The following is a 23,153-nucleotide window of genomic DNA, read 5'->3' on the forward strand; positions in this document are numbered from 1 at the left end:
TTCAGTATCTGAAGGGGGGCTATAGGGATGCTGGGGAGGGACTATTCATTAGGGACTGTAGTGACAGGACAAGGGGTAATGGGTTCAAACTTAAACAGGGGAAGTTCAGATTGGATATAAGGAAGAAATTCTTTCCTGTCAGGGTGGTGAGGCACTGGAATGGGTTGCCCAGGGAGGTTGTGAATGCTCCATCCCTGGTAGTGTTCAAGGCCAGGTTGGACAAAGCCTTGGGTGGTATGGTTTAGTGTGAGGCGTCCCTGACCATGGCAGAGGGGCTGGAACTAGATGATCTTAAGGTCCTTTCCAACCCTAACTATTCTATGATTCTACGATCCTATTAGAGTTGTTCAGCTGGAGAAGAGAAGGCTCCAGGCAGATCTTAGAGCAGCTTCCAATGCCTAAAGGGGCTGACAAGAAATATGAAGAGGGAATTTGTACAATTGCACAGGGTGCCCAGAGCTGTGGCTGCCCCATCCCTGGCAGTGTTCAAGGCCAGGCTGGACGGGGCTTAGAGAAACCTGGTCTAATGGAAGGTGTCCCTGCCAGTGGCAGGGGAGTTAGATCTAGAAAATTTTTAAGGTCCCTTTCAACCTAAACCCTTCTAGGAGTCTATGATGATCTGAATAACCTTCTTGAACTCCAGAACTCTCAAAGTTTTTAAGTGTTTGGAGCATAATTAAACTTCAGTGCTGTGAAATATTGCTGAATAGTAACTAAAAATCATAACTGCCTTGAACCCCAAATACATCTCTTATTATTACAGTCCTTCAAAGTTTTATATAAATTAATGATAATTGAATCTCAGGTTCATGGTCTGGTACGTCACTGTCCCCTTAGAGGAGCTATTACCATGGTGATAAGATTGCTTAAATTAAGCTGTCTTTTTCCACAGTACTTGGCTCATTGCCAGCGCAGTGAAGGGAGATTTCAGTCCATTCAGCACAGCATTAACCTTACTGCCAACACTGCTAAATGGGTTAGAGGAACTAGGGGAAAAAAAAAAAATTAAGAAGGAAGGAACAAGCAAATATGTAAAATACTGAAGCACAGAACAGGACAAAAAATAAAACCAAACCCAAACCACAAATCCACACCTCAAAACACAATCAAAATCAGGTAAGCTTTTATATTTACACAGAAAACTTAAAAAAAATTAATGCTTGGGTAATCTAGATGTAAAACGTCACTGAAAATAAGCATGACCAGTGGTTTATCCATGAGAGAACTATAATAGACTGTGAGGAGGATCAGAAATCATGGCAGGTAAAAATCCTTATTTAAGATCTAGTTTTGCCTTCTTATTTGGGATTCTGACTTAAGCAGCAAAACATAACCCAAACAAACATTGAAAACCCCCATGAAATACAAAAAAGTAGACTATGGAAACAAATACTGAGTTAACTAAGTGGGCATGGAGAAAATGAAAAGCACTCCTTTGAATTGTTAGGATTTAATACGTACTCCATAAAAAGTAGTAAGCTATGTTCAGATGGGGCTGTCAGAGATAATGACAATGTATTACAGTGTAAATCATAAGATTTGAAACATTAGAGCAAAGTATCTATGTAACCTGAAAACCACAATTATTTTAGTGGAAAAGAAGGGAATAGGCAATAGGTTGCAAGTACTTTATTCTGGGGAAGAAGGAAAAAATCAATTTATGTAAGAGCCAAATAACATTATCTTAAAAAAGAGAATCAATGCTCCTGCGTTTTTATGTGGTGAGAGAGATCCTTGCAGTCTTTTTCTGGTAATACTTACAAATTATTTTTCTGGGTGACAATGAAATTACTGCATGTTCATAAGTCATTTTAGTAATGAATATGTTTTTTTTTTTTTCAAAACTGTGTGTGAGTGCATAGAGTCTGCATTTGCATTGACAGGCACATTACAGCGCTGAAGGCTGCAGCACAGTTGGTTACACCCCCCTACAGGTACAGCTCTTCTCCAGGCTTCATCAACAGCTATTCTGTGATATGTCCTCTGAAGTTTTAAGGGTGTGCCTAATTCTAATTTTCATTTGGGTTGCTTAGAATAACTGCCAGAGTTAAAGAACTGGCCTTGGCAATGACACAGATTTAGACTATTTTCTGGCTTTGCCAAAAGCCTGGGTGAACTTGAGGAAGTCATTTCCAGGTCAGCCTCCCCATTAAACAGTTGGGCTGGTAAGCTGGCTCCTGACAAAACTGTTGCGCATAAGTCCTTGCATATAACACCTCCAGATGAAGCACAAAACAGAATTTCCGATTTGCCCTTTTCTATAGGCATATAATGAAGTTTTACCCTGTAAAAAAAAACCCTTTCAGAACACATACCTCAGTCTATGTCTTTTACTGCAGCCCTCTGGAGTCTCATCTAGAATTTCAAATTCTAATTACATAAGAATACATGTTTAATCAGAGTACTGCAAACATTTTCAGAACTACAGAATTTTCTTTTACATAAAGATGACACATTTTCATTATAAGCAGACTCCTAAAGTTGCTTCGCTTTTGACTGTCCAGAGTGAACAGGATTTACAGTCACGCGATTGGCTCTGGGAAATCTTTTCCTGTCTGAAAACTCTCTAATATTACCTGGCTGCAGATAAACCATGCAAACACATGTGCTGTTCATGGATTAACAGGAGATACAACTGGAAGAAAAGCTGACCACGTGCATTCTGATTTGTGCATAGTTGTTACAGTAGGGGATACATTACTGCCTAAGTCTTCTTTTTGATTGCAAATGTTCCAAATTAAAAAAAAAAAAAAAAAGAAATCCGCTTAAATATATTAGGTATGTACATATTAGGTAGATTTGGTACTATTAAAGGTTTAGCAGAAAACCACAGCTGCCATTGACATGTTTCCCTTTATTTCATAGGATTATTTTTAATATGCAGCTAAACATTAATGGAGAAGGAAAGCAAGAGAGTCCAGATATTAGGCCAAAGTATTTGCTCAATTCTAGCTGAATCATTCCCTGTTAAAGGAAGAAAAACCAAGCTGCAAGCCATTCTTTTTCTCTAAGGCTGTGCTGTGTACTATAGGCTTCTGGGAAGTGGTAATCACAAATGTCTTTTATTACAATGTTTCCCTGCTACATCACTTGTCTGCACATAAACTGCAGATACATCTTGGCAAACAGTCTCACAGATTCTACTTTCAGATTATACAGCCTTTCAGCCAGCTTCATGAGAGGCTGCAGCTAGCTACCAGAGGGTGCATGAGATCAGCTGAAACAACCACTGAAGGGCAGGAATGTGGAAAATTCCCAGACTTTGTGAATCACTAATGTGGAATATGCTTTCCCGTCTGAATTCCTAATCCACTGCACAGTGTCTTTTGTCAGTGTCCAATTATACAATTATATATGGAACTATATCTCTACATATTTGTCCTTTATGAGACATTTTAAATTTGCAAAAATAGTAAAAAACTAGGAAAACCAAACTGTACACAAAAGAGACTTAAATTGCAAAGTATTTTCCCCAATAAGGTCTGATGAGAATACAGTGAAGAGGGATGCAGAAAGGCTAAACACGATCTACGTAACTGTTAACTGAAGAGAACCAAAAGGTACTGAATGGGTACAGAATGCCGAGTGATCAGCCTTAGGTGCAGCAGAAGGTATATATATATATATATATATATATATATATATATATATAAGATTGTTATGTCAGAAATGACAGTGATTTCTCTTTATAAGGATTGTGTTAACAGAAGCATCTAGCTCTAGAAGGACTAGCTGAACTAAAAATTTCATGTTCACTTCTGGAGAAAAGTTTCCATCCTCCTTCATTCTTCTTGTGATTTGCCCTTAAGACAAATAAGGAAAGTTTCATTTCAGAATGAAGCAGCTTATCTTCAATCTTTACTTAAGAGCTTTTCAGAGAAAAAAAACCTTAATTTTACACTTGTTAGGTGTTCGTTAGGTGACAAACCTAACTCGACACTTGACACTAGCAGCAGTTAATTGTCTGAAGATGTATAGTAAAATCAAGTTTTGCAATAAAATAAAACCTTCCTATAAAAGAACAGCATTTAGGTTTCAGTGATTTTCAGTTATAATTTGTCCTTGGTCATATGTGTATAAAAAAGAAAACATTTCCCTGCATAATACCTTGTATTCTCTGGATCAGATTATCTGGATGTCAGACATTCACCTGTTTCACCAAACACAACTTACACGGAGAGTCAGGCACTTTGCATTTACATGTTTTAAAATGCCAAACCCCACAGGAAACCCCAGTCAAAGCTTCTTGGTGCTCTGTTCACAGAGAAGAGGAAGAAGGTTGTAGAAAATCAAAGGTTTGTTTCAAGCATCAAGTCAGCAAACACAGCTGTAGCTGAAAGCCATCGAATTAGTTAATACTTGTCGAGAACAAAAAAAAGATTATAGCCAAAAGGTCAGATAAAATTGAGCATTTACCTCTGGTAGAACTTTGGGTAATGAAACACAGGTTCACTGAATACATGCATTTGCTTTCAGTTATTTTTCAGAGTATTATTTGTGTAAATTGTGGATGATCCTGAAGTTGAACCCTCCCTTTCCCAGCTCCCAGAGTTAAGGCCCTCCATGCTCAATACCTGTTTTGGGCCCATATAATTTCCCCACTAGCAAAGGATTATCAAATTACATTCTTTGTGTAAATTTGCAATCAAGTGTTTACATTTGCACTGAGAAAAATATTATTTTTGTATTATTTCCTGTATTTTCTTATGCACAGGAAAGCTACAGGCTGACACTGACTGACTCCAGAGGGGCAGAGTGTAGTGATTAAATAAAACTTCTATTTGCTGATTACGAAATGCCACTGGGAGAATGCGGGAGGGCAAGACAAGTAGATAAGCACAAATCCTGACTGCACACAACTCTAAAACACTGATGTAAGCTACACACCTTAAGGAAATCAATGTCTTTCAAAACTTTGTGAAGTATGTGCTTTTTATGAATATTAATGATCTAATCGAATGAATTAAATAAGACCTCACATTGCCACATGACCTGGCCTCACATCAAAATGCATTGGCATGTCCTGAATGACAAACTTATAATTCCCCATCACCATCTCATGTCAACGTCAGGCCTCCTTCCCCATGTTCTGGTTTTGTTGTTTATTTTTTTTTGACATTTGGGATATAACGTGTACAACGGTCTGTACCTGGTTTCCAACGGGATGTTGCTGTTTAAGACCCAGCTGTTATGGAGATGCACGGAATCTTGGGTGCTGGTGGGGGGAGTGGGGGCAGCAGGACTGGGCTGGCTGCGGGTGGTCATTGATCTTCTCTGCAGAGAGTCAGCTGTTGGAGGTGGTTTTCTGGCACAAGTGCATGCGTGGGGTGGTGGAGGCGGTGGCGGGAGGGGTCTGAAGGTGAACTGGTTATGTGGACTACCTGGCATATCTGAAACAACAAGGAGAAGGCAAAGAAACCCACAGAGGGTTATTATTTTAGAAAGATCAAGAGAGCACGAGCATGATGTACTAGTTATTGGGATTAAAGCAGGGTGTTTTATGATGTTGTTAACCCAGCTGCCTGTCAAACGCTGTTGCAACATGTGAAGTAATTTAAAACATAACAGTCTACTGAAATGGAGAATTCAGATACAGACACACACCCTCCAGCAGTGTAGTTCAGCAGTTCAACAAAACAAAAAACCAAACCAAACAACATAAAAAAACCCCAAACAAAACAAAAAACCCAAACTGAACCCCACCAAAAACAATCAACCAAAAAAGACATCACTTTCATTTGATTTGTCATAGCATTTTGTGAGATGAGGGTAAAGAACAAATAAATCAAGTTAACATTGAACTACAGCACAGATGCCAACTGATTTCATGAGGTATACTTCTAATTTAAGAACATCTGTGAAAAAAACAGAGACAGCATTAAGAATAAGTCTTGCACTTCAAATCAAGGGAGAAAATAATTGGATAATTCCTGCCACCTAACAAACATCTTTCATAAACCAAGGTTTACACAATTCTGTGAGTCTGTTACTGCATTTGTTAAATGAGACCTGGGAAAAGGCCCTCTTAATGACTATTTGAAGCAGTAATGATCTGGATATCCAGAGAAAAGGTTTTATGGCATCTAAAGGCAGATGAGCCAACAAGGAGCTCACAGCTACTGGACAGGGCTGTGAATGAGATGGAGTGAAAGATGCACATGGTGGGCGCCCAAGGTCATACTCCACGCGCTCCCTGTGCTGCTGCTGCTCTGTGGGACCCTCAGCGCTGCCCTCAAGCACCCCAGGGGGCTGGTGTAATAGCATGGGTGCTGCCCTGTGCTAACACTGCCATGCAGCTCTTGGGTGGCCCAGGCTGTGCCCCTGAGCTGGAATCCTCCTCAAAAGACAACAAAGATATAAATATGGTGTAATGGTACCTGGAAGGGACAATAAAATCTTGTTTTCTCTACCTCCCACAAGACTCCTCAAAACTTCTCAACACATCAAGAGATGCAGCTATGGAGAATTGAGGCACACAACTGCATTTGAAAGAAACAATAACAAATACTTTGCAAAGAAGATGCTGATAAAAATCACTGCCAGACCGGGTGAACTGTGAAGCTATTAACCTGAAACTCTTCCAGCTAATTTGCCTCAGGGTCTAACACAGCTTTGTCCCATTTCTATACTCACCCTCACCCTCCCTTTTACCTTAGCAGACGTCCAGTTAAATCTGCACAAAACCAGCTGTAGCAGAGCTCTGATGAACCTGCAAAAATTCCCTGCAAGGAACTGCTGTCGCCATTCATTTACAACGCATGCTTTCTTTAAATTATGACATGATGTGTCTTCAAGGTGAAAGATGAAAGCATGCCCCTTCACTTCTCGGAATGGCTGGTGGAAAAAAAGCACCTTCTTCTGCGTGACAGTCCCAATTTACCCCAACTGGAGAAACAAGGTTGTTTAGTGCTCTACGTAAGCTTTTCTATGCTGCAGTAAGCAAAGCTGTCACAGATTTGGCCCAGGCTTAATCCTTTTAATTTCATTGATCTTTTATCAAGGCAGCATTCGTACAGTTGCATTAAGGTTTACGCTGTAATATTAGTTTGCATATACCAGAAAAGCATTTCTAAGCATATTAGAAAATTGGAGACCTCAGTAAATTAAATCACTGGAGTCAACAGTCCAGAGGTCTGAAATAATCTGCTAAGGCACTTTCATATAGTAATTAATCTCACTAAATCCTGTATCCTGCTATTTTAGATTTGAAAGCTACCCAAATTTTGGACATAATATTTGATGTCCAGCATCCTCAAGCATGTGATCAATGCCACTCCCTTACTTACTGGTGTCAATCTGAAGTGCACTCTACAGAAAATTTGCAGGATTATAACAACCTACAATTTGCACAACAAGCCATTTTAATGGTTGTGCCACTGTCCTGTTAGAAAATTGCTGATCTCGGCCAGGACACACAGTTAGACTCTGCAAGGTACATCAAAAGCTACGCGGTAAATGCTGAGCAGCCAAGGTGACTGCTCTAGGTAAATGGGAAAACTCTGTATAATCTATATGGCAAAGCATCTTTTAGTTCCCTTCCTCCTCTTTTATCTGTACTGTCCCCATCCCATCAATAGCATACAATTATCTGACAAATACTTCAGTTTGTTCAAAGCAATAGACCGGTTCTGCTTTGTGAACCACAAAGTGCTTCTGGATGGTGAGGTACCTTGTATCTCCCAGTCCAATTTATCACAATACATTAACACATCAGATTTCCTGGGGGATTCCTTTTTAATTATCACACTTGTCACCCCTCCGTCAGCTACTGGCATCGCAGGAAACCTCACATCAGGTTCTGAAGTATTTTGGCAATTTAAAGACAAGTCTTCTGCATCAGACCTTCACTTCAGTGAAGCACTGCAAATTCATTATGCTGAGAATCAGCCTGAGTTTCCAATTAGTTTTTACAGACTTTCTAATTTGGCAAAGTTATTTTCATTTTGCTTGAAACCAAGTCTACATCTCATTAACTTTATTTTTATACCACAAAAAATGCTGCTTGGGATATAAAGCACCATCATAACTAAATATTCACATGTGATTCTTTAGGACTCTGAATAAACAGTAGACTCTGTAAAATAACTGAATGAAACATCATTTAAATACTTAAAAAGTGACAAGATAATTTGTCTAAAGCCAGTAATTTTCCAAAATCATAGAATGGTTTGGGTTGGAAGGGAACTTAAAAGATCATCTAGTTCCATCCCCCAAAATCATCAACAAAGTGTATAGGAGTGACACACGAATTAGCTATGAAGTTTTATCCCATTGCTATTGTTCAGTATTATTCTTTCCATGATGACTCTGGGTTTAATTTTTAATAGTTGCTAAGAATCAGATTTTAAACTTTTTTTACACCGAGAAACCTGTGTAGGTTATGCAAATACAGTGTTATTTGTTGTCAATGTGTTCATTGACATAGTAGAAGTTTCCATCCATCTAAAAATATAACTGTAAAACATGACTTCAGCTCAAGCATTACATTTTCAATAATTTGTTTCAAATCAGATTTTCAGCCAAGGAGTGTCCAAGCCAGAAGAGATGCTCCTAGCTGTCACTATTGGCCTTCTCATCTGATCTTGGGTTTAGCCCTTTTACAAATAAGAGGCTGTTTAGAAAATTTCTGAACTCTTTTCCCTGAGAATTCACTAGCTTAAATAGTTCTTTCATTTCTACAGAGCACATCTAGAACTGTGGTGTTTCCTGAGAAGATCTATACAACATTCTGCTGCTTTATTGTATATTGGATCTGCATTGTTTAACACATACTCCCCCACCCACTCCATAAACTCCACTAAATTACTTTCCCCCCTTTTTAACTTTTCTTTCATTCTACAATACCAAAGTTAATTTGTTTAGAGTTTCTATTTTGAGACACTTCCCAAACTCCACACAATAAGTCCAAAAGAGAAACTACTGCACTGATGCCAGCTACAAAAAAGAAAAATTTTCCTTGTAATTCTAAAATGGATTTCTGCTCACTCTCCTTTCTTTGAAGTTTGAAGGGAGGAATTCTGCTCCTGTCCTGGATGTTCCTTCTTCTTTGGCTCTGACTCATTCTTTTGGATGGCCCTTATCCAATATTGAACACACCTTGCTCCATGGCATTGTATAAAGGAGCTTGGTATCCTACTGTTATGGAGCGCAGACCTCAACAGCTTCTCTTCAGCTGCTGAGTTGCACTACTACTGCCTTTTCCTTCAGGACATACAATAATTCATATCTTGCATTCTACGAGGCATCTGCTCTTCCAAAGTGGAAAGTTACTTAACTTGGACACTTCCCTTACTCTGCCGTGTAAGACTAGTGCTGCCATTCTGCTCAAAAGCTAATGGAGGCACTGACCAGCAGACATAAGCAACATTAATGTAAACTCATTTTCCTTAAGAGGCTAAAATGCCTTTATAATCATAAACATGTAGCCAAACTGCTTTAAAGACTGACAAAAATCAAATGAGCAGCTGTATCAACTACTTAGCACCTCATTAAAAATTAGTTTTGAAAACAAGCCAGGCCTTTGCCGAAATATGTTCCTAACAGTTTTGTAGTATACTTTACTATAAATTTTAGATACACATAGAAAGAAGGGGTAATTGAACTGTTTTATCATTTACTGACAAGACTACAATAGCCTGTATTGTTACCAAGTGAAGTATATCAGAGAGAATATATTAAAAAGTAATGAACCTTAAAAGGTTTGTGTTTAACCTAATCCTGCTTTTGGGATATTTTAATTTTTTTCAGTTCTTAAATTCATTCTTCACTGGTATGTTTGGATATTTTTTTTAATAGATATGTCTCAGCTGAATATGAATTAATCCATTATTTAATGAATAAAATAGCAACATATGTTCAAATAGTTGGTGTAGTTTGTTCAGAGTTCTATGAGTATGCCACTACTCAGTTAAAAACAGTCTAATTTTTTCTCAAGCAGAGATGAAGGAGAATAATGGACACTGAAGAACTGGAAAAGACAGAGAATCTGAATGCTTAAGACTAAAGCTAAAAGGCATAGAATAAAAATTATCAATTTTACAATGAGATTTATGCTTTCTGTCTAAGTAGACAAACTAAGAATGAGATGGTGCTACCATTGCAGAGTGCTGGTTCTGGTACATGTTAATATATTTACTGGTGTTGTGTAAGTCTTTAAACGCTTTCCTTCCATTCTAAACTTACAATTTTCTATGTATGTGTCATTGACCTTACTAAGCTCCTAATTATTTGCTGCCTATCTCTGAATTCCTGTTATTTTTGATGCCATGTATTTTGAGAACAGGTGAATGAGCAAAAAGAAAAGTGTTTGAAATTTCTCTACTGATGTATATAAATGCACATTGTGTTTCAATAATTTATTCTACACTTGTTCCTTCTGAGGGAGCTCAACATTTAGGTGGCCTATCCTACTTGCAGAATCCTGTGCTTTGAGAACTTTGTCAGACCACTAGGATATGAAAATATTTAACAAGCACCTTAAATACCAATTTACCTTTAGATTATTTTTTTGCTGAATATAAATTTCTCAGCCTTACTACACAGCAAATCTTTCAGAATATAAAATATCAAATGTGTCTAAAGAATTCTATGAACCATATGGTTTTATGCAAAATAAAATTTATAATGTAATGAAAGTTTGTAAGTTAAAGGTCATATGGACTTAAAGTTTACATCCAAAGTACAAGAGACTTAGAGACCTCCAGAGACACATACTACTTTCTACTACAGCCAACTAACTCATGCCTCTGTGGCAGCAACTTTTACTTGCTGGGCAGGTTGGAGTAGCCCAGAACAGACTGAGGGAGGAACCACTGGGGATCATCAAGGGGCTGTGGGCCCATGCTTTGTCAGTACAAGTGTGTCCTCCAATAGCAAAGTATATAATTTCATACTATCCTGCTACTCTAAGAGTAGAATCCTACATATCATTATTTAGGCTGTGCTGGAAACACAACACTTACTTGAAAAAAAAAAAAATTAAAAGAGATCTTATGTCATGTACTTTGAATGGCATCAGTGAGCATAAAATACAGCTGCATTTACATGATAATAATGTAACAATGTCAAAGAAATTATAAAACTGAAACATTCGGTCCAATATGTTCATATTGATCCCATTAAATATTTCCTTTATGTTCTCAGTATCACATATGTTCAATTCCCTTGAATCCCTTACAATTATGCACACACATCCACATACACGATAACAGCTTCAAACTCATAATTTGTGGATCATTTTAACAAAAAGGGATTGGGTAAAATAAGAATTCTAATGATTTCCTAATGCTAACAGAACCTTATTTGTCCTTCAGCATTTCCAAATTTACCCATATTTAAGAACTAAGCATGATGCAATTCAACTGTTTTAAAAACACAAATAATACTTTCATTGAGCATTGTACGCTCTAAGTAGGAAAAAAAATTCCATTCTGCATATAAGCTACAAGGACAGCAAGGACTCTTACAACAGCTGTGCAGCATTTCCTTTCCTATTTTTACATTAAAAGTCAAAACCTGTACTGTAAGACCTAAGCAACTATATTTTGTAAATCCTCCTAATGAACCCCATTATAGGAAACATTAGAAAAAGATAATTATCCAGTTTTGAACACCAAAGTAAAAAGGAATGACTGGAGCATCACCATCAGGTAATGCTTTAAAAAACTGCTCCTTTTAATGACATGAATGTTTTTTGTTTCTCTAATTCTGTTTAATACAATCTCGAAATGTAAATGAAACTTAATGAAATAGTGCTAAAGGCAGCTAAAAATCTTTCTGGAGTCCATAGTTATTTAGGCAGGCCAGTATGAGCTTGGGATTTTCCCATTATTTTAGTTCACATTTTTTGGTCTACTTCTAACAAACAAATCATAGAATCATAACAAATGCTGGATTGCTTAAAACTCTACTAGAAAATCTTCACAATTCAAATAGTATATATGGACTTTATTACCTGCATACGACAGTAAGTATCAACACCTTAAAACCTCTAGCAACAGAGAGTGGCATAAGGAATTTTCATTAGCAGGACTTAGGTATTTGCCAGTAATTTGCCATTATTGTAGCACATCAGGGTGGTATAATATGAGCCGGACTCTCTTTCTGGTAAAACATGAATAAGTGGCATGATAAAAGTGAAATAATACTGTAAATCTAAGTGTTTTGAAAAATAAATCAGAAGCGTCTCAAAAGTGTCTCTGCAAACAAGCTGTTTCTGGACGCAGCTGGAGGAAGATGTGGGAAAATTTTTCAGGCAAAAGAACAGAGGTGAGAATTCATTAGCAAAACAAAGGGAGTGATTTATCCGTAGGGAACTATCACATGGCCACCCTTTCCCGCTTTGCAGATAGGATGCATTCAGTAATATTCTGCCTTTCAAGATTCAAAAAATTCTGGCATCTGTCATCTTTATATCATACACTTTATTTGTCAATTTTACTGTGTACAATTCTTGAACTAAAACTGATACACTCTTTTCTTGCAGGTGTGCATGGGGGAGTATTTTTGCTTTTTCTGATGATGGAAATGTCATGATACCCAAACAAAACCCAACACTTGGGGCTTTGAGTATCTAATTTTTCTCCAGCTGTATCAGCTGGTGGAATGACGGACAAACTTTGCCTCACTTAGAGGCACTTATATCTGTAGACCATTAGAGCCACAACAGCACTACTCCTCCTTAATTAACTCCATTACTCGGTGTTTTAACTTGGGAGCTGGATTGCTGAAGTAGAATAATTTTGCACATAAACAATGCACTGCAAGATGCCACTCTGTGCTGCAGTTAGTAACCAGAAACAAGTTTCAGGTTATAATATTGTGTACTGTGGATAAGATGCAAGTTCGAAATGTTATCATGCAGAAGCACCTCAGAATATAAACACACTGATGTTTGTCCCCTCATTGCCAGAGGGGAGTGAAGAGACCCTATGGTGCTTTTATTCTGCTGAACTGAGTTATATCTTTGTCCTATATTACTTCATATAGCTGTTGAATACTAATGCACTTCATCTATAATATTTACATGAAAAACATTATTCAATTTATGTGGAATGCTCACATTAATGTCAATTAATATGACACATTCAAAGCAAAACTATCCTATTCCTTCCCTTTCATCTCCTTCACTGCAGGAAGTGCATCCATCATATTCTCTCAAATACTCATCCAGTTGTGGCAGGGCTCCTCTTAAATCACTACAATCTGTTCCAACACAAGACAGGTCTATTGGTGGCTGAGTCACAGAGGTCGAGGACGAAAAAAAAAAGGGGTGGAGAAGAAAGGCAGCACTCCAGGTCTGATGGAGACTGAGGGAACAACCTGAGCTCAGGTTTCCAGTGGTTTGTTTAGATCAAGCAGCTGCTGATACAATGAACATCACACAGCATTCCAGTGTTAGGAGTGGAGACTGACAGCTCTCAGCCAGCTTAAAGGTGGTATTTTCAGGAGAATGCATAATTTCTGTCATTACTTAAAAGTGGTAGGTTCAGTCAATATCACAAGTTGTAACTTCTATCAGTGGTAACTCACAGGGGACAGTACAATCACTACTCTAAAACTCTGAACAAAGCGGGAGAGATTATAGCTTACAGAGTAAGCCCATCATCCGGGTTTACAAAAGCCAGGCAGTTACAAGTAGCCTGGCAGCAAATTTTGATGACCCTAGAGGTGAAGAGATTTTGATTAAGGAGCAGTTTATTATTGGTGAAATAGGTTGCAAGCAGCCATGGATGTAAAAATTAATGTTTCCCTAGTTATTGATGGTTTTGGCAGAGTGATATGTATTCACGTTTTGGCCTTTGTGTCATTAAATTCATTAGCTGTGATGGCTTTCTAAAAGGGATCTATGGGTAATGGAATTAGCAACTATAAATCATACTGAAATACACAGTGTATTTAGCCAGTAGTTCAGTGGAAACATTACAAATATGGACATGTTAAGCCACTTTGTCACCAATATCTCCCCAGTGGATGGTGATCTCCCCTGCCTGCCTCTTACCTGCTTCATCTGTGTTCCTGTTACTTTGCAGCATTTTTAGGAAAAAAGACTGCTTGAGGCCATGCCCTGTTATAGACCCAAATAACTTAAAACCCTGCAGCATTTGAGTTCACTGCACTGCTATGGCTGAGGTGAAGACTCTTCCATTTCACTGCTTACCTTCTCAAGCCTAGGGACAGTGACATTGAGTCCTACCAGTTGACTGAAATACAGAATCCTGGCCAAATTAAAGCCCAGCCATGAAAGAGATCAATTTGTGGATTTATATTTTGTAAATATAAAATATTCTGGGACTTTACAGAAATACAAAAAGATTATAAACCCTAAGTCATGGTTAAACCTGCCAGTTACATCAGGATTCAAACTCAAGCCCTGATGAACATGTTCATGCACGTTCCTGAAATTACTGGAAGCAAGATCCCAAGTCTATCTCCTCCTACCTATCTGGATCCAGGCAGAGCTAGCACTCTGTTGGCAGTACTGTCTTACTCTAAGTTTACTTCAAGGTGGAAATACCTGAACTTTCTGGCTCCAAAGATGAATCCCACTCCAGCCTCTCCCACCTGCATATGTAAAGGCTTTGGTCAGGACACCCAGCTCTGCACTCCAGATTACCATGTCAAATCCAGACATCCAGCATGTCTCCTGACATTATTTTACAGAGCATAACTGAAAATACTAGATCCATCTTTACAACGAATATCACGTAGAAATGGAGAAGCTTGAAGCTCTTCTGGATCATTCACTAATTGTCTCTACCCCTGTTTTACTTTTAGAATGAGATTAATGAGGGCACAACATGAGAGATATAGACTAATTCCTATGTTCATAATATTCTGAAGAACATCTTTATAGAGTAAGGTCTCTATTTCACTCAGTAAAATAGAATTCCATGTGTTTTTATGGACTAGCAGTGCTGAGGCTATTTGGGTGGCTTTGCTCTACAGGACTAGAGAAGTAGGAGACAGCTTGCTCAAAGTCGGCTGTTCAGAACAAATACCCCTTGACCTACAATGTTCAGCCAGAATTCACCATAAATCACTGGGCTACATCTGATTATAAATCTGTATCCCTATACTGGCTTTGTAGAAATAATTTCCACTGTATTCTCTGAGATTTAATTTTAAAGTGATTCTTCTTTGTCCGTGGACTGTATGGGGTAGCAGAGTTGTTTGTTGCTACAACTTTCTGCTAGCTATTCTGGACAGAAAAATTCTGGAGAGAAAAAACATTATACAAAAGCATGCTACCAACCAGTAAAATGAATGGCTTTTGGGAAAACTGATAGTGCTTTTACGTTTGCCTTATTTTTTTTAGGAATATGATCCATTACTCTTCCTGAAGTTAAGAAGAAACTTCCACTTCATCTTTGTTTTAAACACTGTTGATGAATTGACAAGCAGCAAATTGATGTGCTTTTTACTGTCAAGAAATATCACTGACAACTGTTTTTTGGTTCTTTTTTTAAATCAAAGTATGTGTGGCCTCTCCTGTCCTATCCTCCCCTCAGAGTAGTCTGACCTATGCAAAAATTTGCAATACATAAATTACAGTAGAACAGATTTTTCTCAGCAACCTTACTAGGTCCCTGTTGGTCAGGGTAGAGAGCTCACAGGAAAACAGACTGTTTCCTTCAACTTCATTTATATTCTACTTTACTAGCTTTAGTTGACAAATTTCTTAAAGACGAGTTAAGACAAATTACAGTTTCAAAACATATATTATCATTTTGAAGTTTTGCTTTAGAAAATAAGCTGATTTAAAAAAAATATTTCAAATTATCTTTTAAAAAACAGAATTATTGTTTTACTTTTTTAAATAACAAGAATGGTAACTTTATAGTTAGCATCAATTTATTCTTGGTAACACTTAGAAGTATATGGTATTACTTAAAAAGGAGGTTGCATGTAATTGTCAGATAGCATAACAAAGTTATTTGTCACTCACCATCTGATTTCACATGGTATCTAAATTACATTATATTACTTAAATGATATACCTCAACATAGAATTAGCTGACTATTTCTGCCTTTATCTCTCGAGGTATTTAACAAGTTCCTCTCCCCATCAACTTAACCCACGAATAAAATAAATACTACAAAAAGATCTATTCCTGCCATTGATGTTTGCTAACATTTTATTTAGGAGTGTTGACACTTCTCCTATATGACTGAGCTTGCTGGGAGGAAAGACAAATGGTACATGTGTAACTGATGGTAAACAACAAATCGATTATTTTTTAAAGAAAGAAAAACTCCTGTAGGGAAAGACAAATAACAGCACAGAAACATCTAATGTAATGCCTGAAAATTAATGTAACAGCCTAGGCACAAGCCCACAGCTTTCAAGTTAGTCCCTCATGATGTTTTCTGAAATACCAATATGCTTCTACCACTTCACTAACCTGGGGGCTGTGGTCTGGTTTCTCAGAACTAATTAGGACTTAAAAATCCGCTCTTCATTTTATTATTAGGATCTCTGCACTCTTAAACACCTTTGACTATCTCAGGAAAGCATCTATCAAGTACCAACAGGGACACTTTGGCATAAACCAATTCAGACAGTCACCGTTGGGTGGTGAGGTCTGACAAGCTTCTCCTGCTATTCTAGCTCAACTTGCAAAAGAAATCCAGTGCAATTCAAAATTAACAAAGATTATGTCATTTTACATCATTAATAGGTTATAAAAGCTCTTTGTGATCATATCCTCAGTTCACCTCACAGCACATTTCTAAGGTGCGTTTCACTCAAGGCTTATGTATATGCAGTTATTTAAACTCATTGTAAATAAGATATGCATTTTTGAATATTACTAGAAATTACATCTATAAAATACCGACTAGAACCTTCAAAACAAATGCATAAAGAAGTATCAAGGGAAACATACTTTTTCATATGAATCTAACCAACAAAGTATTCTAATGAGTGCACATCTATTAAGAGAATTCTCAGGATACTGTAATTATTATTCATTTTCTAGAATTGTTTCACCATGAAGCTTTATGCTACCATGGGGACTTTAATGTTTATTTTTTGTGACGGCTGCGTTGACTATTAAAAAGCAATTTGGCTGACATTTTAAGTCTTTTGTTGCCAGTTTTAATTGGATTGTTCACCAAGCATCAACTCCCCCGTTAACTGCAAAAATTACAGGCCAACGTCACTTTATAGTAATGACTCTTTAATGATTTTATCCTGTCAGTAAGCCAGCTTCATATGGATGCATGCATGATTAGTTTCATATCAAGACCTGTAATTAAATAATTGAAACCTAAACTGTGGTGAGTTGACCTTGGCTGGGTGCCAGGTGCCCACCAAAGCTGCTCCATCAGTCCCCTCCTCACCTATACAGGGGAAAAAACACAACAAAAGTCTTGTGGATCAAGATAAGGACAGGGAGAGATCACTCAGGAATTACTGTCATGGGCAAAACAGACTAGACTAGGGGAAAATTAGTTTAATTTATTACCAATCAAATCAGGCTAGGATAATGAGCAATAAAAACTAGATCTCAGAGACACTTTCCCCACATCCCTTCCTTCTTCCCAGCCTCAACTTCACTTCCAATTTCTTTACCTCCTTCTCCACAGCGGTGCAAGGGAATAGGGAACAGGGGTTGTGGTCAGTTCATCAGATGTTGTCTCAGCTGCTCCTTCCTCCTCATACTCTTTCCCTGCTCCAGTGTGAGGTCTCTCCCACAGGAGACAGTCCTCCATGAACTTCTCCAGTGTGAGTCCTTCCCACGGGCTACAGCTCTTCACAAACTGCTCCAGTGTGGGTCCCTTCCATGGGGTGCAGCCCTTCAGGAGAACGCTTCAGTGCGGGGTCACAAATCCTACCACAAATCTGCTCCAGCACGGGCTTCCCATGGGCCGCAGGTGGGTATCTGCTCCAACATGCACCTCCATGGGCTGCCGGGGCACAGCCCGTCTCACCATGGGCTGCACCACGGGTGCAGGGGAATCTGCTCCAGAACATGGAGCACCTCCTCACCTCCTACACTGCCCTTGGTGTCTGCAGAGCTGCTCCTCTCACATGTTCTCACTCCTCTCTCTGGCTGCAGTTGCACAGGTTTTTTTTCCCCTTCCTAAATGTGCTATCCCAGAGGCACTACCACTGCTGCTGCTGAGCTCAGCCTTGGCCAGCAGTGGGTGCATCTTGGACCCATCCAACATTGGCTCTATCAGACATGGGGGAAGTTTCTGGCACCTTCTCACAGAAGCTGCCTCTGTAGCCTCCTTGCTACCAAAACCTTGCCATATACACTGAACAAAAGAGAATAGCAAACAGAAACACAACCTTAGCAAGCACTTCAGGATTTATCAAGCTACTCATTCCAAATGAAAAATAATGAATGTTTTGAGGTCAAACAGTGCAAGAGTTGGTGGTAAGGAAAAAAGTTCTCACACCTTTTTCTATAGAAGAAATTTCCCTTTAAGCAATGCAACATTTGAGAGCTCACAGCAGTGAGTCTTTGCTTATCCTTCTTAAAACTGACTCAAATTATTCAGAACTCATTACTAGCTATTTTTGTTTGCTTTCCAGACTAGGTACAGCTGCTTTTGTAATAATAATTATAAGATATAAAAATAATTATACCTCAACAGAAACTTACAGTACTTACCATCAAAGAACAAGCCCACTAACTCCTCAGAAATTCAGATTCTTGAAAGAAAACATTATTATTCTTTGTTCGGTTCTGAATCCTATGACAAACTCCTACATATTTCAGAATTTCAAACAGAGAAAAAAAACAACCCTGCTTTTAGAAGATAATTCTTTGGAAGTGTGAAATATCCATGAAAATAAAGCCAGAAACAAAGCCATACAAAGCAGGGCTAGCACTTCCAAAGCAGCAAGTACCTCCTCATACTGCTTAAACTGAGTTCAGGAAGCTGGGGGCTTCTTGGAGAATCTCACACTACATGGTTTTGGCCATCTGAACATGGATGGTAACTTTCTATAGGCAGTTAAACCCTAATTTTGAAAAGAATTTAGTATTTTACATGTTCTGATACTTAGAAAGTCGGGGGGGGGGGGGGGGGGTTGGAACCTGACCAAGAGTTTTGACTGCCTTATTAAGCACATCCGCACTATAAAATCTGAGATAGGGTGCCTCTGTAAACTGAGCTGCTATGTTTATAGATTTCTATTAAACTCAGACCTCAAAGGTCAAATATCAGACTTCATTGTGTTATACATTCAGTGAGTGTTCAGGCAAATTTCAGCAATTTATAGCAAGTTAAAAGAACTTATGTTCATATGTTTCCAGGCTTGACTTTTATGGACTATAGTCACCTAGTAGAAAATATTAACCTACTAGAAAGTCAATAGATTTTCAAGGTTGCTTCATTTTTATGTACAAAAAGCTGTGTGTCGCCCAGAATCATTCATTTTCCTTTTATTGCCAGGATGATGGCTTAAAACCTGTTCTGACCAAACATCTGAGCAGATGGCTTTATTTGAAAGATTTAGGGGTAAGTTTAGAACCCATCTCTTTTCCCAGTTACAACAGCATGATATGGAATTAACTCCATTGATTTCAATTATGTTATTCTGCCTTGGTTTGTAACTACAGAAGCTAACAGACCAGCAGGCCATAGGGCATATTCATTTTCTATTTATGTTTAGAAACAGAAAATTTGTCACTTCAAAATATCACCTGTGGAACACCATATGAAGTTGTGAATGCTCCACCCCTGGCGGTGCTCAAGGCCAGGTTGGACAGAGCCTTGGGTGACATGGCTTAGTGTGAGGTGCCCCTGCCCATGGCAGGGGGGTTGGAACTGGGTGATCTTAAGGTCCTTTCCAACCCTAACTAGTCTAGGATTCTATGGTTTTGTTCTAGGAATGGGGTTACTGTATTTGTCATTTAGAAAGCAGTGAACCACTGAACCAGACTGGCACAAACTTATTTAGATTTGTAAAGTCCAGCAGAGGTACATGAATGGATCATACCTCAGTAGATGAAAAGTCACACTGACAAACGGAGAGTACCTCAAATTGACTGCTGAGGTCTAAATTAACTCCAAATACTCAGAAAATGGACCTGGATTCATCTGTAAACAGCTCAATGAAAAACCTCTTTTCTATGTATAGCTTTAGTGAAAAAATGTAACAACACAGAAAATAAAGCAAATTGGACAGAAAGTAAAAAGTCAGACAGTGTTAAATCATTACACACACATCTCATGGAGTACTTTGTTCCATACTTAACACCTTCTTTTTTTTTTTTCCCCCAGAATAATTTGGTAAAAATAGAAGGGATTTCACAAACAAGTGACTAGATTCATGATGTGGGAAAGCCACTATGTGAGGAGACACTAAACAGATCATGCAGTTTAAAGAGAAGCAAGGTGTAAATGATAGAGAAACAACATAATGAACTCAGTAGGTATGCAATTATTTACACTCACAGTAATAGTACAGTGGATCACTAAATGAAACTGTTGGGAGAGAAAGATAAAAGGGAATACTCTAGGTGGTTTTCTTCCCATTATATTTTTTTAACAACACATTTAATCTAGGAACTTTTTGCTACAACCTATCATCGAGATGAGGAGGTTAAAAATATTTTATGTATAAAATTTTATATAGAAAATTATTCATCCATACAGGCAATATACAGAGAAACCTAAGTTTATCTAAGTATAAAACCTACACTGAAAAAGGAAGCATTTTTATGTAAGTATATAATACACATATGTATATTTTATACATACACAAAAATGTCCACTGAATTCAAATCCCAGTGGGAAGAATAAAAGTTAGACTGCTATGTGCTCAGTTCATTCACAATGACAAATTTTCATCATCTTGAAGGATTTCATTTCACATATTTCAAAACCACAGCACAGAGCAAAACTGCACTCACTGCGTGCTTCTGCTCTGGCCAGAGAACCTCAACCAAATTCCAGCTGTTGGTGGATTTTTATCTACGTGACCAGGTCAGCCCTGATTTAGTCAGAAGATATTTAGGGCAAACAAGGTTAGTATATCATTTACTCAGACAACTGATGAAACAGGTTTAAGGCAATCCATTCTCATGGCTGAAGAAGACTAAAGGAACTGCCTGAAGTCATGTACCACCAATAATGCAAAAACTAGAGATGAAATACTTCAGTTGCAGACCTTGGACTGAGCTAGGTATTTACACTTAAAAAGCAGTTTGAAACTGAACACACGTAAGGAAACCATGAAACCACTGCTACAGGATTTATTGTCTAGAACAGAATAGTAATTTAAGCTTCCTTCTGATCCTCATCCTGATGTTTAAATTCTAATTTTGATGCTTACTTGCAGTCTTTTGAAATACGTGACTCTTGACAAATACTGTAAATCACCTCATACAGGTTTTGTGAGCAATACAGACAGGACCACTGTGCTTCAGTCTGACTGATGCAATAACCAGGCAACAAAGGATGCTCCACCAAACTCATCTCACAGTACTGAATAACAGAATAACCAAGGAAACTAGGAGAGAACAAATAGTTCTGTTCATATACTTGCACTGTGCTTTATATACCTGCCAGCCTTTATTATGAAATATGCAGACTGAATTCAAACAAAGCAAAAGTATCAAAGAGGTGGAGGAAGGAGTTGCTGATAATACGTGCTATAGTTACCTTTTACTAAAGAGGATGGACAGATTGTGTGAAGATCAGCAGGCAGTTTCAGCTTATGCAATTTCAAAATGACCTTTTAAAGGTAATTATTAGAGTCGGGTTGTAGCATTCAGAAGAAATTGTACTCTTCAGAATTACATGCACTTGCAAAGTAGAAACTGTGAAAGAAAAATGCATCATCCTCATCCGAAAGGAGAGGACCAGTCAGACACAGCTTTCCTCCTCCTCCTCCAGTTTGTTTTTTACAATCTTACGTTGAAGAAAAAAGCAACACACCACATATCTATCAAAATAAAGCATATCCTATTGTAGAGAAAATACATGGCTGAAAAATGTATGAGTAAATATGTCAGTGAATCAGTTCCAACTGAAGAAAGAACTGAGTATAAAGATATAATAACTATGACAGCTGTATGGTACTTCATAGTCCAAATTTGGATGAAAATTTGGCTAATGTAGGAGGGAATATTAGATGGCTGCAGAGACACTCCCAGGCTAGTTTACATCCTGTAGTGATCTCTAAAGCCCTAATTCTGTCCTCTTGATTAGACAGGAAATAGAAAGAGGGAAGGAAAGGATCTGTCACCAGATCAACTGTGCAGTGCATGTGCCAGCACCCATACTCATTCTGCGTGCTGCTCCAAGAAATGCTGTGAAGAAAGAACTGGTACCATTGTCTGGGACACCTGCAGAGCTAAAATTCACCTCATGTGAATACGCTTGCACTTTGATAGCACAAACACGATTACACTGCTATATCCTTTATATTAAAATCATTGCTGCACAATACGTGACAGCATAGCTAATACAAAAACAACTTCTACTTCATGAGACTGAACTATATGACTGGAACTGCAGTTGACATTTATGGTATTGATCAGGCTCCAACATTAATACAAAGTGAAATGGCTTGGGACATTTATCCGTTTACTGATTAGTGATTCATCTCCTTCCAGATGATTTCAATATGACAGCACTGTGTATGTTTGCATTCTTCTTCATTGGGAAGCATTAGCTTCATTTCACATGCTACAAAGGCAGCATTAAAATTACTGTGCTATACCTATACAAAACTAAACCACTTCATGCTATTCTCAAAATTACTCTATTGCCCTAAAAACCCCTCTCTCAAACCCCATAGCAACAGTAGCAAACTCCATGTCTACTAATAACCCCCCTTCCCCCACATTAGTCAAAGACAAAGCTGTTCCACTATGTTATATTAGTAGAGGATCCTTGAATGGCTGCTGATAAAGTGAATAATATTGTACATGTCGTCACTGAATATGTAAAATCACTGGGAAGATTTCCAGCACAGATTTCATGAATTATAAGAAAATTCTGCACTCAGTAATACCACAAATTCCAGGCAGAGCAGGACTGGAAGCAGCTGGTATGTGGAGTATGCAAAAACCATAAGTGGTACCCTACATGTACCAAAAACAGGGGCAAAACTGTCACTTTAAGCACAGACTGTGCTGAGATGCTCCCTTCCCAAAAGAAGCACAGATGAAATGAAACACTTTTAT

General features: G+C 38.1%; 1 protein-coding gene across 8 annotated transcripts in view; it reads right to left on the minus strand.

Annotated features, from left to right (window-relative positions):
* Positions 1–23,153, minus strand: part of TENM1 (teneurin transmembrane protein 1) — a 579,532-nt gene that overhangs the window by 152,053 nt on the left and 404,326 nt on the right. For all 8 annotated transcript variants that reach the window (XM_061446104.1, XM_061446106.1, XM_061446107.1 and 5 more), the window contains one exon: positions 5,150–5,390. In XM_061446104.1, the coding sequence (XP_061302088.1) occupies positions 5,150–5,390 (241 nt within the window). The remainder of the gene's footprint in view (positions 1–5,149; positions 5,391–23,153) is intronic.

Source organism: Pezoporus flaviventris, unplaced genomic scaffold (genome assembly GCF_033815535.1).
Source record: "Pezoporus flaviventris isolate CSIRO_AGI_PZ_B2104156 unplaced genomic scaffold, CSIRO_AGI_Pfla_v1 ptg000005l, whole genome shotgun sequence".
NCBI lineage: Eukaryota > Metazoa > Chordata > Aves > Psittaciformes > Psittacidae > Pezoporus > Pezoporus flaviventris.